The sequence below is a fragment of the Peromyscus leucopus genome, chromosome 7, assembly GCF_004664715.2.
Source record: "Peromyscus leucopus breed LL Stock chromosome 7, UCI_PerLeu_2.1, whole genome shotgun sequence".
Classification (NCBI taxonomy): Eukaryota; Metazoa; Chordata; class Mammalia; order Rodentia; family Cricetidae; genus Peromyscus; species Peromyscus leucopus.
In genome coordinates, this window is record NC_051069.1 from 104,307,360 (window position 1) to 104,324,261 (window position 16,902).

The following is a 16,902-nucleotide window of genomic DNA, read 5'->3' on the forward strand; positions in this document are numbered from 1 at the left end:
TACAGTTAACCCGTCTCTTCTCTTTTGAATGCAGGCTAAGTTTTAAACTGGACTAAAGGTGGGTGGGTGGGCAAGAGTCTGCATTGCTGTTGTTGTTGTTGTTACAGTTGTTTATTGGTTTGTGTGTTTAGGACAGGGTCTTCTCTGCAGTCCAGGCTGGCCTGTAAGTTACGATATAGCCTAGGCTGACCCACAACTTGCTTCAATCCTCCTGCTTTAGCATCTTGAGTGCTGGAATTACACACCTAGATCTCTGTTAAAATTTTTTGTTTGATTGTTTAGTTGGGAGTATGTGGTAGTATTGTGTTCCCCAAAATATTATGTACCTTAATAAACTTATCTGGGTCAGAGAACAGAAAAGCCACTAGCTAGGCAGTGATAGCACATGCCTTTAATCTAGCATTCCAGAGACAGAAATCCATTTGGATCTCTGTGAGTTCAAGGCCACATTGGAAAAAACCAAGCATGGACACACGCCTTTAATCCCAGAAAGCCAGTCTTTAATCCCAGAGAGTGGTGGTAGAAAGCAGAAAGATATATAAGGCGTGAGGACCAGAAACTAGAAGCGTTTTGGCTGGTTCAGCATTTGGCTGGTTAAGCATTCAGGCTTTTAAGCAGCAGTTCAGCTGAGAGCCATTGGGATGAGGACACAGAAGCATCCAGTCTGAGGAAACAGGACCAGCGGAGGAATTGGCAAGGTGAGATAGCTGTGGCTTGTTCTGTTGATTATTTAATGTGGACATGTTTGTGAGGGGATGTGTGTGTGTGGTCTAGAGGCTGACACTGTTCTTCATGTTTTTAGACAGGGTTCCTCTCACTCATTCTGAAGCAAACTGATTTGGGTCAATTGCCTAGCCATCCTGAGTCTGCCTCTCTAGCACTACAATTACAGGCACCCTCCACAAAACCCTCCTTTTGCATGGGTGCTAAGGATCTGAACTCATGTCCTCAATCTTGTGTGGTAAGACTTTAGTGATGAAGACACCTCCTTAGCTCTCTGTGTTCTTCTTGATGCTGTTTTATAAGTTTAATATTATTATAAAACAAAAAGTCAGCGAGAATGAAGCCAAGCTTGACTTCATCTGGACAAGGCTGGATGCACTCATTTTCCAGGTGAGACCTGATGGGAAGTATTCAGTGGAGCATGGGTGATGGAGACAGAATGTAGAGAACCACCAGTCTTTCTTTCTGGCCATCTGGGAACAATACCCCCAAGACAAAGTATGAGTAGAACACTCAAGGGATGTCCATTGTTATCTATAATCAAGGCAATGGCAGCCTCTGTGCTGGCTAGTTTTATGTCGACTTGACACAAGCTGAAGTCCTTTTGGAAAAAGGGACCTCACTTGAGAAAATTCCCCCAGCAGACTGATTTGTGGGGTCATCTTTTTGATTGATGATTCATCTGGGAGGGTCCAGATCTCTGGGGGGCAGTGCCACTCCTCGGCAGGTGGTCCTTGGAGCTCTAAGAATGCAGACTAAGTGAGCCATGAAGAGCAAGCCAGTAAACAGCATTGCTCCACGTCTTCACATCAGCACCCACCTCAGGTTCCTGCCCTGTTTGAGGAGCTACCTGACTTCCCTGGACAGTGGACTGTTCACCTGAACCCACTGTCAGATGAAATAAAGCCTTTTCTCCCCAACTTGCTTCTGGTCAGTACCTTTTCATAGTGATGGAAACCCCAAGGCAGTCTGTCACAGTGGGAAGGACGTGATGGACAGCAAGCAGAGATGAGAACAAGGGAACCTGGGAGAGCTGTGGTACTCTGCTTGGGGAGAAGGCTCAAAGAAAGAGAAGGAAAGGCGATAGCTGACGGTGGCATTCCCAGAGGAAAGGCAGAGGAGTCTTAGGGGCTAGCCATCATCTTCAATAATGTTCCCAGAGTTTTAAAATCCAAATAGACGTATCAAACCACCCTGCTGAGTTTTGAGGAAAATAAGTCATGTCTACAAGAGTAAATGTTTAGTCAAGTATTTTTTCAGTCCTTTAAATCCAAATGAGAAGAAACCAAAGGCAGATGCTCATCTTTTAGGTAAATAGAAATCGTTCTTATTCCTGTTGCTAGTGACCACCTCCTGCAAGATATTAAGATATCTGGGGAGAGAAAAGTAATTCTAAATAGCTGTATGAAAGGAGATATAAAGCCTTATATTCCCAATGTGGTTTTTTCACTTAGAAACCTTGGCTGTTCAGAGTAATCCTGGAAGAGCTATGCACGACACGATCTCAACTGCCTCCCAGTGTGGCGTTCACTGCTCTGTGCCAAACCCTGGAACCATGCCTAAGACAGACACCATTACATCATTTGGAGTGGGGACCCACCTCTGACTGCACTGTCACCAAGTACGTACCTCCCACCGCATTGCAACGGGATGTCATTTCCCAGAGTACCAGAGCCATGGAGTAGACATCTGTCTGCTTGAAGGACTCTACGTTTTCCAAATTCATCCTGGATTCTAGAACTTCGGGGGCCATGTATCTTGCAGTTCCCACCTTAAAACAAAACAAAACAAAACACAGAATGAAGCACATAATTTAATTCTGAGGGAACTTGTTGAAGGGACTTAAGCTTGAGGTTTCTCATACACAGATGATGTTTTGTTTGTTTCTAGAGGTTTCTTCTTTTGTTCCTAGGTAAGTCCATACATGTATATGATGTATTTTGATCATATTCACCCTCATTCTCCTCTCTTATTTCCTGCCTACTTCTAGAACCCTTTCTTGCTAACAAGTCCCCTACCTACTTCCTTGTCTTTTTTAAATGGTCCACTGCATTTGATTAGTGTTGCTCAGAAAAGCGTTGGTGCGGGCGTTCCAGGATCAGGGTAACTAACAGTGGCCACACCACTGAAGGAACATGACTCTTCTCCGTCTCCCCCAGGATCAGGGTAACTAACAGTGGCCATACCAATGAAGGAACATGACTCTTCCCCCGTCTCCCCCAGGATCAGGGTAACTAACAGTGGCCACACCACTGAAGGAACATGACTTCTCCGTTCAGACAGGAACTAACAGTGGCCACACACTGAAGAACATGACTCTTCTCCCGTCTCCCCAGGACTACAGGCCACCACAAAACATACTCCTCCCCCCCAGGATCAGGGTAACTAACAGTGGCCACACCACTGAAGGAACATGACTCTTCTCCCGTCTCCCCCAGGATCAGGGTAACTAGCAGTGGCCACACCACTGAAGGAACATGACTCTTCTCCCTGACTCTTCTCCCGTCTCCCCCAGGATCAGGGTAACTAACAGTGGCCACACCACTGAAGGAACATGACTCTTCTCCCGTCTCCCCCAGCAGCCATCAACTGGCAACAGCTCTTCAGCCTGAGGTGTGATATTTTCTATCTTCTTAGCCCTCCCTTTCTCCCTTCCTTTCCCTCCCTCCGTCCCTCCGTTCCTCCCTCCGTTCCTTCCTTCCTTGCTTCCCTTTTTTTTTTTGACACAGTTTCATGTATCCTGAGCTGGCCTCATACTCTGTAGCTAGTGATTACCTCGAACCGCTGATTCTCCCACCTCCATTTCCAGAGTGCTGAAACTATAGGCGTACACTACCACAGTCACTTTATGTGGTGCTAGGAGTCAAACTCGGGGCTTCATGCACACTAGGCAAGCACTCTGCTGACTGAGCTACATCGCAGCCCTGTGCAGATGCTCTCTCAAAAAAATCATAGTGCTGTTTTAAATGATGAGAATTACACAGGCAGACACAACACATACTGTTATTTTCTCTCTTTGAGAACTCTTCAAAGACTCTAAACAAAACACGCTCAAACAAGTGTCCCAGTCCAGAGCCACTAATCTGGCTGCATATGCAATCCTATTATTCAATATTCTTATAGATAACCTCAAGGGCCACATCTATGATATTTTAGATGCTTATATTTTTAAGTAATTTATTTAGTTTTATTTCATGTGATGAGTATTTTGCATGCACCACATGTGTGACTGGTGCCTGCAGAGGCCAGAAGGGGGCATCGGAGCCCCTGGAACTGGAGTTACAGACAATTGTGAGCTGCCATGTGGGTGCTGGGAACAAAACCCAGGTCCTCTGGAGGGACTAAGAATCAGACAGACTCCATGAAAGGCAGACAGACAGTGAGAGGAGCTTTTCTTCTCCCAACAGTAGGCCTCCGGATGGAGAGGGTCACCAAGTTCAAGGCCCAGTCAGGACATGTTATCATGTCTACCAGTCCTTCTATCATTCTTCAAACTGACCAACCTTAAATTAGGGGAGGAAGACCCTTCAGAGAAGACAAACCCCAGCCCTCAAGAAGAGCCTGGATTTTCACTTTCCACATCCCCTCTATGCTCTGCGGGCCTTTTTGCCGTGTGTCTGCTACAGGTCTGTGTCTTTTCAGTCCAATAAACACCTTTCTTCAACTGCTGATTCTTCCCGTTCCTGTTTGTTGTTGTTCAGTTTCTCCACTCCAATCCTTCACCCTCCAGGCTTTTTCCTATCTTTTCATTCTTTAACTGGCAGAGAAAAGGAACCTGGTCAAAATCCCTAGTCTAACACTCTGTAAGAGCAGCAAGTGCCCTTAGCTGCTAAGTCATCTCCCCATCCCCTTGCCTGTTTATTTTTGGTTTTGCAAATCAGGTTTTTTTTCTTCATTCTTGAAACTCTAAGACTCATGATGAAAATAATTGCCACCCATCTGAGTCACTTAACGACCATTTAATTTTAATTTATCCTGTGACCCATATGACATAATTTCATAAATCTCTGCTAAATTAAAGTCATATGAAAAGACCAAATCATACAATGGATTCCATGAATGTGATGTGTGGCTGTATTCTGGTTATTTAGGCTTGTGATCAATTTTATGATTGACATTAAACAAACACAGGGCCCGCAGGGAAAAGGGAAAGCTATTTCTAAGGGAAGTTTTTCAAACGGAAATGTCTGATACTGCAGCATATATGAGTTCCTCCAATGTCAATCACTGTCCTGTCATACAGAGGTCAAATAATTTGATGCCATTGTTCCAAAGAATAGTTCTTACTGGCGTGTCTTAGAAGACATTTTTCTTTTTAACAGAGCACTCTGTGAGTCATTGACCTGACATATTAACTTGTTTGTGTCTCAGCAAGATGACCTCCACACTGCATGTGCTGCTATGGAGAGAGTGCTGACAAGGTAAAAACTTCACAAGTTCGCTTCATTCCGAGGAGGCTTTTAGAGAGAGCCCTGCTTGCCAGCTGTGGAAAGTAGCAATGCTCCTGATGGGCCCACGGTGACAGTCATCAGCTGTCACCTGGGAAGGAGATCCTCCAGTGCACCTTAGTCAAAGGGTTCCCATGTGGATCCTGGACAATGCTTCAAAAATGGAATCACTGGTCTGGGAAGATGGCTCAGCCAGCAAAGAGCTTACCACACAAGCCAGAAGATAGCACTTCAGTTCCCAGGATCTATGCTAAAGGTGGTTGTGGTGGCGCACCCTTCTAATTCCACCGCTGTGTGCAGAGGGCAGAGACAGGAGGATCCCCGGAGCTATCTATCCAGGCAGCCTGGCTAAATTGGTGAGCTCCAGTTTCAGCAAGTGGCCTTGTCTCACAAAACAAGGTGAGTAGCAATGGAGGAATATATTTGGGCTCCACACAAATACCTGTGTGTGCACTGACACATACGTGCACCTACACACACACACACACACACACACACACACACACACACACACACACACACGTCTCTAATTGAAAATTTTCAGAAAGAAAATAAAAGGGGTAGAGGTGAGGCCAGGTGTGAGGTCAGGGTCAGGAGCACCAGCTCTCACTTACCTGTCCACTGTTGGCCAAGTCATCCACAGACAGAGTAGGGTCCAGGCGCAAGGACAGCCCGAAGTCACACAGGCAACAGGTCAAATCATTCTTCACGAGGATGTTAGAGCTCTTGAGGTCCCTGTGAACGATGGGCATCTTGGGCCTTCCACAAGGCGTGTGGTCACTGTGGAGATGAGCGATGCCCCTGGCCAGGGAGCTGCCCAGCTTCCGCAGGTCCTCCCAGCTGATGACATGCCTCGTGAGGTATTCCTGCAGGTTGCCCTTGGCGTGGAAAGCTGTGATCAGCCAGTACTGCTTGCCCAGCTCTGTCTTCCGCTCCTCAGCAGTGAGGAACTGCAGGATATTCTCGTGTTTCAGGTTGATGTCTGAGAAGATGTCCTTCTCCGTTTTCCATGACGTGTACTCCTCATAGGGGAAGATCTTGACGGCCACAGTCTCAAACTGCTCTGAAGTGTTCTGCTTCAGCTTGGCCTTGTAGACCTCAGCAAAGCGGCCCTTTCCCACCAGGGTGTCCAGCTCGATGGGCAGCAGTTCTGTGTTGTGGTTGATGTTGTTGGCGCACGTAGAGCTGATATCCGAACGATCGTCCTCCAGGATGATGGCACAGTTGTCACTGAACTCCATGAGTTTCCGGGGCTTGCTGCTTTCCCAGGAGGGGCTCAGCTTCTGCTGCCGATGGACACGATAGCAGTAGAAGATGATGATCACAGCTATGGCAATCCCCAGCGGAGGCAGGAGGCTGACACCAGTCACTTGGATAATGACCAGAAACAGGTCAGGACTGCTGGTGGTGTATTCTGATGTGGATATAAAGCAGGAGAGAAGGATTAGGTTTGGGAGGTGTGAGCCACCAGGAAGCAAGTCTACAATCACGCATTTACACACAGTAGCATCTGAACTGTGTCCATGGACACTAGATAGTGATTCTTTCCAGGGATGCTAAATACTAGCACACCATCCATGTCTTCCCAAGGTAAAACCAAATCAGGTAAGACCAAGGATACCATATCAACCAAAGTTTGATACATAGGATGTTGGGAGATACTGGTTCCAAGTCTCTTCCTCAGCAGCCATCACGTACATGAAGGGAGAACTGGGAGATGGATATGTTAGTAAGGCACCTGCTTTGCAAGCATGAGCCCCTGTGCTAAACCTCCAGAACCCATGTCAAAATGCACACACTTGTAATTCCAGGCTTGGGGAAATGGAGGCAGGTGGCTCTCTGAGGCTCACTTGTCAGCCAGTCCAGCCAAAACAGTGAGTCTCAGGTCAAATGAGAGACCCTGTCCTAAAAAGGGTCATTCCTAAGAAATCCACTAGCATCCACATGCATACATTTGCACACTTGTGTACCTTGCAGACACAAACACATATATATGGCCTGGATGTGCAACAGAGCAGGTGGGAGCGTGGGAAGGAGCGCAGATAATCCTGGTCTGAGATCATCCACTCAAGCACCTCCTACTCTTCAAAGTTTAGCTTAAATGCAACTCTCTAAGAAAAGCCAAGAACACTTAGTAAAGTGCCTTGTGTTATGTAATCTCACGGCTTCTATGCTCTTCCTGTGTGGCTGTGTTTTCGTGCCTGTCAGCACAGTCAGAGCTGAGTAACTACAATGTTCTGAACAATAACTAAGGTTGAGGATCGGGGATAGAAATTAAGTGGCATGACTCCTGCTTTTAAATGGTTCCTTACGTAGTCATGTGATTTAGTGTTAAATGGCCCCCTTCCGCGCCTTGCCAGGGTCACATGCTTGAAAATTTGATTCTCAACTGCTGGTGATGCTCTGGAAGCTTATAGAAACTTCACCAAGTGGAACCTCACTCCCTAGAGGAAGTGGGTCTTTTAGGGCGAGTCTTGAGATGTGTAACCTCGTTTTCAGTGTGCTCCCTGTTTCCTATGAATGCACTGTGGTCAGGTCCTTCCAGCCCGCTTTCACCCCGTGACTGACTGTATCCATTCATACTGCAAGACGGAATAATCGCTTCCTTCCTTAATTCTGGTCAAGTCATTTGGTCATAGCAATACAAAAGTAACCTAACCATCTAGAACCTGATAAAACTGTAGAGCAGTGGTTCTCAACCTGTGGGTCGTGACTGCTTTAAGGGTTGAATGACCCTTTCACAGGGGTTCCCCAAGACCATCAGAAAACACAGATATTTACATTACAATTCATAACAGTAGCAGAATTACAGTTATGAAGTAGCAACAAAAATAATTTTATGGTTGGGGGTCACCACAACATGAAGAACTGTATTAAAGGGTCACAGCGTCAGGGAGGTTGGGAACCACTGCTGCCGAGACTGTCACAGTCCTGTTGTTCCTAATGACCCTAACCTCCAATTCACTCTGCTCACTCTGATTCCCTCTCAGACTACTCTGAAACACCAGCTCTGGGCCTGGAAGTGGTCTCTGGAAGTCTCCTGGCCACTCAATGTCCCTCTTTTTGCCATGCATTTGGTTGCTTGTGGCGGAGACAACACACCCAAGACCTAACAATGCAACTTTAGTTTATCTGCCACCTTTGATCATGTGTTATTAGTTCTCTTGGGAAAAGGACATGATTAGTAACTATAATGGGCAGAGGATAGTTAAAGACATCCACATGAATGCCAGAATTCTAGGCATGTGTTGTTCACCTGGACTTGAAGTACTCCTTAATGAGCAGGCCTTAGGTTCTGACTCTATAGTCACAGCATTCCTGACTGTCTACTATTGGCATGCCACTGTCCTCACACTACCAGTGGAGGAGTTAGTGCATGCACACAAATGCTGAGCAAAATATATGACATTCCAGAAGGGAGCCAAGTATATGGTACAATGTGTGGGTTGATGGGGCATGAGAAAGCTCAGAGAAACATGGGAGGTACAGGAGCACGGACTATCTTTGAGTTGTTCTCTGACAGATGAGAACCACCCATGAGGCACAGGAAGAAGGCCACGGGAGGGAGAAAGAATATGTGACATATCTGAGGACCCTTTCCAGAATGTCTCCGTAAGGGGACGGAGGGAAGGAGTTGGTAGAGGGTATTGAGATGGATTTGATGTCAGACATAGGATTTGTAATTATTCAATTGATAATACTCAGCTACTTCAGTTATTGGGTTAGGGGAGCGGTGAGTGTTCAAGCCAGATGGCTAGGAAGACGACTAAGGTGTCTAGAGGGAGCTTGGTTCCTAACTGGCATGTGACACAGTCACTCCAGAGACACTGAACGAAGCCAAAGGAGGAGAATGTGGAGACATGGAATGATCAGCTCCCCATGTGACTCCAGCTGGTTGACTGACTGAAAATTTGTCTCAGGACAATGAGGCTCTGTAGGGGCAATGGTCGGGTCATCCGATACCACGGAGATACAGTGGCCACTGGCACAGGCTGGGTCACTTCCATGATTTCCTGCTTGTGCTGGCAGGTGAACACTGCCTTATGTTCTAAAGCAGGCAGATTTAGTCAGTTTTCATACAGCCTTGTGATGAAGACACCCCCACACGTTGAACAGTTGTTAACCAGAGGGGCTGGGGGAAGGAGAGAGGGGCCGTCTGTGGATTCTCTTAATAGAGACCTTCCTGCTATAAAGATCAGCTCTGCTCCGTAAAGCCAAAAGGATTTACTATCTGGTACTGTTTTTATAGAAAAAAATCAGCACCCCCCTATCCCATAAATGTTATTTTTAATACCCTGTAATACACTGGAAGAATTTGGAGAGACTTTACTTTTGGTCCGTTGTGAATATCCCTTTCCACATATAAGGAAATACAATTCAGACTTTCAATCACTACCTGCCTCTCCGATGCATTAAAACGTCTGCACCAACTGTTCATTTGCTACTGATCAGTGTCTAATTCCTAGCTACTTACAGAAAAGGTTTCCTCACTCATTTCCATTTCTTCTAAGTCACAGGCAAGCACCCAACCTGTAATTAACATGTGACATTGACTGCAGAAGGTTCTAGAAACCCCCTGGTTTAAGGTCAGAAACCAAGCATCACTTTCCCCTCCAGTTTCCTGTGGCCTTTTCCTTTTCCTCTTTAAACCTACATGTAAAGCTGCACGTGCGTGGAGTGACTGAGTAGCATCTGTCAATCTAGAAACTTCAAAGAGGAGGCGAAGGGAGTCACAATAGCAACTCGGGCCGGAAGGAAGCTTGCAATGTGGCTGGACCTAAACAAGGGCCTCCCAGGCATGCCCCATGTTGGCCCCTGGGCTTCTCTGTCAGACACAGAGCTGTAGATGTGGCCACACAGGGGTCTCCTGGGCCCAGAGGTCACAGAAAGTGTTTCTTCCTGCCAACCCCCAAATAAGAGAGACTCCCAAACTGAGCACATACCATGTGTTGGCTGGGTTCACAGAACTTACATAATTCTTGTATTTAATTGCTGAGGAAACTCCGCGGGGTAGAAACTGTTGTATTTTAAGACCCATGTCCCAGAGAGGAAAGCTGAAGTTCAGACTGCTTAATTTCCCAAGACTGACTCAGGCGATAAGCAATGTTTGCCACAAGCTCTATTGGAACAGAGCTTAGCCGCATGGCATGATGTCTGAATGTCCCACCGGTGACACTGGTGGGAGCCGATGAAGACTGGCTTTAAGTAACCTTTCAATTGAATACAGTGCGTGTCTTTATTGGAGGCTACACCAAGTGTTTCAGTGGCTATCTGCTCAGTGATACGATCAATTATTTTTCTCTTTATGTGTATGAGTGTTTGTCTGCATGAATATTTGTGCAGCCACATGCATGCCTGGTACCCATGGAAGCCAGAAGAGGGTGTTGGATCCCCTGGAAATGGAGTTATAGATAGTTGTGAGCCCTCATGTGGGTGCTGGGAATTGAACCCTGGTCCTCTGTAAGAGCAGCCAGTGCTCTAAACAGCTGAGCCGTACTGTCAGTTCTCAGGTGGGGCGACTAAAGGGCCATGCCACAGACACAGAGACCATTTCTCATTCTCAATTCCAAACCACAGTGGGGTACTGCCCCTAAGTAGGCAATTTTTTCCTGCTAGGAGAAAAAGCTCTAACATGAGACAGGAACTCAGGAGCCTGCTACAGGGCCTCATACATACAGGGACCCAAGTCACACTTGTGAAACTAGTATGACTAGTTTCCATGCAAAGTTTTTTATGTAACATAAAATTAGGGATAGCTCTGGGTAGAATTTCTTCAAGATTCATTTTTGTTTGTTTGTTTGTTTGTTTTGTTTGTTCTTTTGTTTTTAAATGAGGCTTTATGTTTATAATAGCAAATGTTCTTAGCCTGGGTTTTATGAGTGGAATCCAGTGGTTCTGTGAACTTAATGAGCCAAAGGCCTCAGCTTCCCTCACCTTCAACTAAAATGTGTCATTTATTATTTTTAAAGACAATTATTATTTCATGTGTATGTGTGTGCGCCTGCATGAATATATGTGCACTATGTGTGTGCAGTGCCCTCAGAGGTCAGAAAAAGCACTGAATACCCTGGAATTGGAGTGACAAGTGGCTGTGAGCTGCTGTGTGGGTGCTGAGAAATGAACCTAGGTCCTCTGCAAGAGCAGTCAGTGCTCTTAGCTGCTGAGCCGTCTCTCCTGCCCCCCAACATACTTTGAATCATTTCTAAGTGTTTGGTGTACCCAAGATTATGTCACCAGTAGAAATCATAGACATGTTCATATCACAGTATATCTGGAAGAGACGCCTTAACAAATGTATGCTTTACTTATCACTTAGACATCTCGGTTTTTCTTTCTTTTCAGAGGTGCTGTTAGAGCCTGCCCATGTATTATTGTAGAAATACGTATTCATCTATAAAAACATGAGATCATTGCATTTGAGTATGGTAATATTTCACACGTGTTTACAAGTCTCTCTGAGCAATTCCACAGGCTTCATCTGACTTCAATTATTCCAGAGTGCACATGCACAAAAAACAAAGTGCCCTTGGAAAAGGGAAGGGATCCGAGTGCTGGCCTCTCTGACAGCGTTCTGACAGGTTTAAGACTGATCCGTCACCCTGGCATGCGGGTAGCAGGTGCCACTGGTAGATCTGCCTGGGTTGGTGCATGGTTTTCCACATAAGCAACTGGGGCTTCTGCTCGTAGCTTTCTGAGTCTGGGAAGGAGCTCCATGCTGCAGTGGGAAACCCTCTGTGATTCTCTTCTCAGGAAACACAGGCAGCATACAGTGAACTTTGGCAGGTAGGTACTAAATGACTCATCCACAAGCATTGTATGCTTTACTTAAAGCAGTCCTGAGTCAGGTTCTGTTTTCCTACAATATGGAAGTAGGTACTGGCCTGCTCATAACATGCTTACTTAGCAAAGATCCCTACAGCACTTTCCTCCAGTAGGTGCTGGTGAATAAATGAACACTGTCAATTTTAAAGTCCTAATTAAGGTAGTGGCTTGGAACAGGATGCCCTTCCTTCCACAGTGTATCTCATTCTAGCTCCACTTCCTTCCTGGACAATTGCATACATATCCTGTGGCTCCAGATGATCATGGTGACATGTGGACATCTTTGCACTTAGAGACTCAGGGACATCTCTTCAAGGATCTCTCTAGATGTCATCTAATTTTCATTAACATACACACCAGATCACCAAGGTGAGTGGAAAACTGCCACCCACATTCCTTCCTAGTGTACACTTACATCAATGAATTTACACTCCAAATGCCTTCCTTAGAATTGCTCAACAACTTTAAATACTAACAAGGAGCCTATCTCTTAAATTCATCTATGTTCACCAGGTTTTTATCAAGACGTGATCCATTTAGAATTTTTGTTTGTTTTAGTTTTGCTTTAGTTTTGAGACAGAATCTCACATAGCTCAGGTTAGCCTCAAATTCTATATATAGCTGGAGATGACCTTGAACTTCTAATCCTCTGGCCTCACATCCAGAGTGCATTACAGGTGTGTATCACTATACCCAATTTTTAGGGTGCTAGAGGTGGAATCTAGGACCTCGGGACATGCTAAACCATCTCTGTACTAACTGAGCAACACCCCCAGGTCTCCATTTAGAGTGTTTTTGTCTCCATGGTGACCTCCTTATTTGTTTGTATTAAGTCACGTTGACTCAAAACAATCAGAGTTTCAGTTTTAAGTTCTTTTAGCCATTAGCACCAGATGTGGGCATGACAGAGGACATAAGGAGCCTGGGAGTCACTTGTTTCTATGTGTGTGTGTGTGTGTGTGTGTGTGTGTGTGTGTGTGTGTGTGTATATACAAGGCTTTATTTGGAAAACAAGTTGTTTACTTTTCAATCATTGTATATAAGAGCACACCATGGCATTCTCCTCTGACTTTTTCTGTCAGTTTGAGTAATTTTATGGCATATTAATCTTTGTCTTTTAGGTAAAACCAAAGAAAATGAAAAAAAATCTTTCAAAATTATTTAATTTTTTGGACTCTGAAATTGGCAAATTATTTCTCATTTTCAGCTAGATCTGGCCTTTCTTGTGGGACACACGCAGAGCAAAAAGTTTTAGATGATCTCAACGGTTCAGTGCTAGGGACGTTAGGTGCAAGAGAGGAACAAAGACTGGGCAGCCATTCAGACCCAGAGTCACTTGTCCCAGGGACATCACCCATACTCTTAATTTCTTATCCCTAAAATGGGACAATAGTGTGAAAAGAGGGCTCAGAGTGTCAAGTCGAATTTCCTATTGGACACTTCTTAGCAAGTGATAGGGGCCAAAAAAGGAAACCAAAGCAAATTTAAAATGTTCCATCTCAAAGTGTTACGGTCAGCATTCACTGTCAACTTGACGGAAACTACAATTACCTGGGAAGAGATTTCAATGAGGATCATCCACATAGGCTTGATCTGCAAGCATGCCTGTAGCGGATTGTCTTAACTAAGCTAACTGTTGTGGAAGACCCAGCCCTCTATGGGTGGCATCATTCCCTAGGCAGGTGGTCCTGAACTGTATGAATGTGGAGGGAGGGAGCTGAGCACAAGTAACCGAGCAATGAGCACACGGGCATTCATTCCTCTCCCTCTTGACTGTAGACATGATGCGGTCAGCTGTCTCAAGCTCCTTAGCTGATTCCCCTCCATGATAGGCTGTAACCTGGAATTGTGAGCTAAATAAAAGGTTTCTTCCACAAACTGCCTTTTGTCAGGCATTTTATCACTGCCACAAAAATGAAACTAGAACACAAGGGTGACCCAAACAACACCCTTAGCCCAGGAACAAGACTTGTCCTCTGTAAATTAGTATTCTGATTGTTCTCTGCCCACCCCCCCTTCAGTCCAATGAGACACAAATGCAGAAAAGCACATCAAACAGGTGTCACGATGAGCAAACTACTGTAAGGCAAACCATCTTCAAACCACCAGTCTGATAATAAAGTATGTTTTCCAGGCACCCCGCATGATCCCCAACTTGCCTTCAGATAGCTGCCTCCCTTTTCCCTCAAAAAGCAACTCTTCTTCCTCATGCTTAGAGCTAGAACTTGTTTGAGGTTTTTTTTTTTTTTTGTTTGTTTGTTTGCTATTTTGTTTTGTTTTATGATTTCACCATCAGAGTGTGCATGCACAGTTCTTACAGTGCTAACAGGACTGAGTGAATGTTGCAGAATTTCTATTCTTGAGGAATTCTAAAAACCTTCCTACAATTTTAGCAAAAAACCTGTCCAAGCCTTACAGAGCATCTGATCACATATAATTGAGAAGAAACTATAAGATAAATTCTGAAAGTATCTTTATTTTTTTTAATTTTTACTTATTAATATATTTATTTTGAGACAGGGTTGCTCTGTATAGTCCTGACTGTCCGGGAACTAGCTCTGTAGACTAGGCTGGCCTCGAACTCACTGAGATCCACTTGTCTCTGCCTCCCGAGTGCTGGGATTAGAGGTGTGCACCACCATGTCCGACTGAAAGTGTCTTTATAAAAGAAATGCTCTGACCTTGTCCTGGTCAGTTTTATTGTCAATTTGACACAATCTACTATCACCTGGGAAGAAGAAACTCAATCAAGGAACTTCCCAGATCAGTTTGCCCTGTGGCAATGTCTGTAAGCCATTGTCTTGATGGATGATAGATGTGGGAGGGCCCAGCCCACTGTGGGCGGCACCGTAGGTGGGTGGGGCTGGCTACATGAGACAGCTAGACAAGCATGACCCAGAGAACTAGCAAGTAAGCAACACCAGAGACCACGGGGTCTCTGCTTAGTTCCTGCTTGGGCTCCTGCACTGACTTCCCTTAGTGGTGAATCACGACCTGGAAGTATAAGCCAAATAAAGCCTTTCCTCCCCAAGTTGCTTCAGCTATGGTATTTATCACACATTAGAAATCAAACCAGAACAGTTCTGCTCAATTTACTAATGTATCTCTGTCTAAGTATCTCTATGTGTATATGTATGTATTATATATATATATATTCATGTATGTATGTATGTATATATATATATACTCACACATACTCAAAGATGTGTTTTGCCCATGTGTATACATTTGTGTGAGGGTGTGTGTATAAGTAGGTAGCTAAGTAGGCAGGTAGGTAGGTAGATAGACAGACAGACAAGGAGAGAGATAGGGAGAGGGAAAGAGAGAGCGAGTTCAGCAATGGTGCTGTATATATTTGACAGTTCTAGAGTTCCTATATCTTGCTGCCATCCCCTGAATCTTTAAGCACCTTGTTGCCATGGTGCTAAATCTCTTGGTACCTTGCCATTCAAAGTGAGGTCCCCAGACCAGCAGCATGAGTGCACATCACTTAAGAGCTCACTGGGAAGCAGAGTCTTTGCCCCAGTTCTAAATTTTCATTACATCAGAGTGTGCATTGGAATGTTCCCTGGGTGGCTCATTCACACCTTCAAGTTTCAGAAGTACGTCTCACAAAGCTAGGGCAGGTTTTCTGGTCTTCTGCCAGAGACGATGCATTCCTAAAACTAAGTCTCCCGGTAGCATCACTGGCAGAGTGCTGGCGCGATTGTGTTCAGACTGGCCAACAAGGAAACAATCCACAAGCCCATTCCAGTCAATTAACCAGCAGAGGAGTGCAGAGTGAGATAGGATTCCCCATTCATCGTCTCCACGAAAAGCAAACAAATGCAAGCAAGCAATTAAAGACGATTTTAACTAAACAACAGGAGAGTAAGCTGGCTGGGGACACAGGACAACTTTAACTGGCACCATGGTGGCAGTGCTGCTAAGCATTCTGGGTAGATTTTGAGAATATTTCTTTTCCTGTAATGAGGGAAGAGGCTATTTCTCTGTGTGCTTTGTTTTAATTCCTACTGCAAATTTCTCAAAGCTAAGCCATCCCCGCAGCCCCCCTCACTACCCGATAGTTTCCTTTGCATGGGTTTCTTCTTGACTCTACTTTGAATAAAGTTCAGTTCAATGCAACTGCCTCTTCTAGTATACTCCTGAGAGATGAGGGTAAAACCTCAAGTTGAGAGCTACAATAGAGAGGTCCGTCATTTTAGCCACAATTGGCACAAAGTTCAAATACTGGGATTGTGGGAGCCCAGTTTCAGGTTCCTCGTGGCTTTACCCAGCAGGTCCTCATAGAGAGGATGACTAGGACCACGGGCCTGAGTGCAGGTGTCTGAGATGGTCTGCACTTGGCTGTGCTGGGGGGGCGGAGAAGGTCTTTTGCTCTACCCCCTTGGTGTCTCTATAAATACCCTGGGACAGAGACAGTCGGGCCTGTTGGAAAAGGTTCTAGGCCCTCTCAAGGCTATCTCTTATTTTCTATCTGCTTATCTCTGCCATATAAATCCTTCTATCTAATATTTCCTGCTGCTCACACTCAAGAAAACTCTGGGCAGCTGTGGGGTTGGTGAGTAAATGCCCCACACGGGATATTTCAAAGTCATTATGGGTGCTGGGGAGGTACCTTACTTGAAAAGTGCTCGCCTTACAAGCCGGAAGACCTGACTTCAACCTTCAGAACCCACGTTTAAAAAGCTGGGAATGGTGGTCTGTGCTTCCAATCCTAGCACTAGGGAGACAGCAGCATGTGGACCCTTGGGGTTCATTGACGAGACAGCCTAGTTTATTTGGTGAGCTGCAGGTCAGTAAGAGAGCTGAGTTCAAAAAGAAAAGATGGACAGTGTATGAAAATGACATCTGATATTGTCCTTTGACCTCCATTCATACATGCACGCATGCAGCAATGCATGTATAT

At 45.2% G+C, this 16,902-nt stretch overlaps 1 protein-coding gene across 2 annotated transcripts in view; it reads right to left on the bottom strand.

Moving 5' to 3' along the window:
* Tgfbr2 (transforming growth factor beta receptor 2) overlaps positions 1-16,902 on the bottom strand; it is a 98,302-nt gene that overhangs the window by 17,967 nt on the left and 63,433 nt on the right. For both annotated transcript variants that reach the window (XM_028886524.2, XM_028886525.2), the window contains 2 exons: positions 5,786-6,585; positions 2,353-2,494 (listed from right to left, as the gene is read on the bottom strand). In XM_028886524.2, the coding sequence (XP_028742357.1) occupies positions 2,353-2,494; positions 5,786-6,585 (942 nt within the window). The remainder of the gene's footprint in view (positions 1-2,352; positions 2,495-5,785; positions 6,586-16,902) is intronic.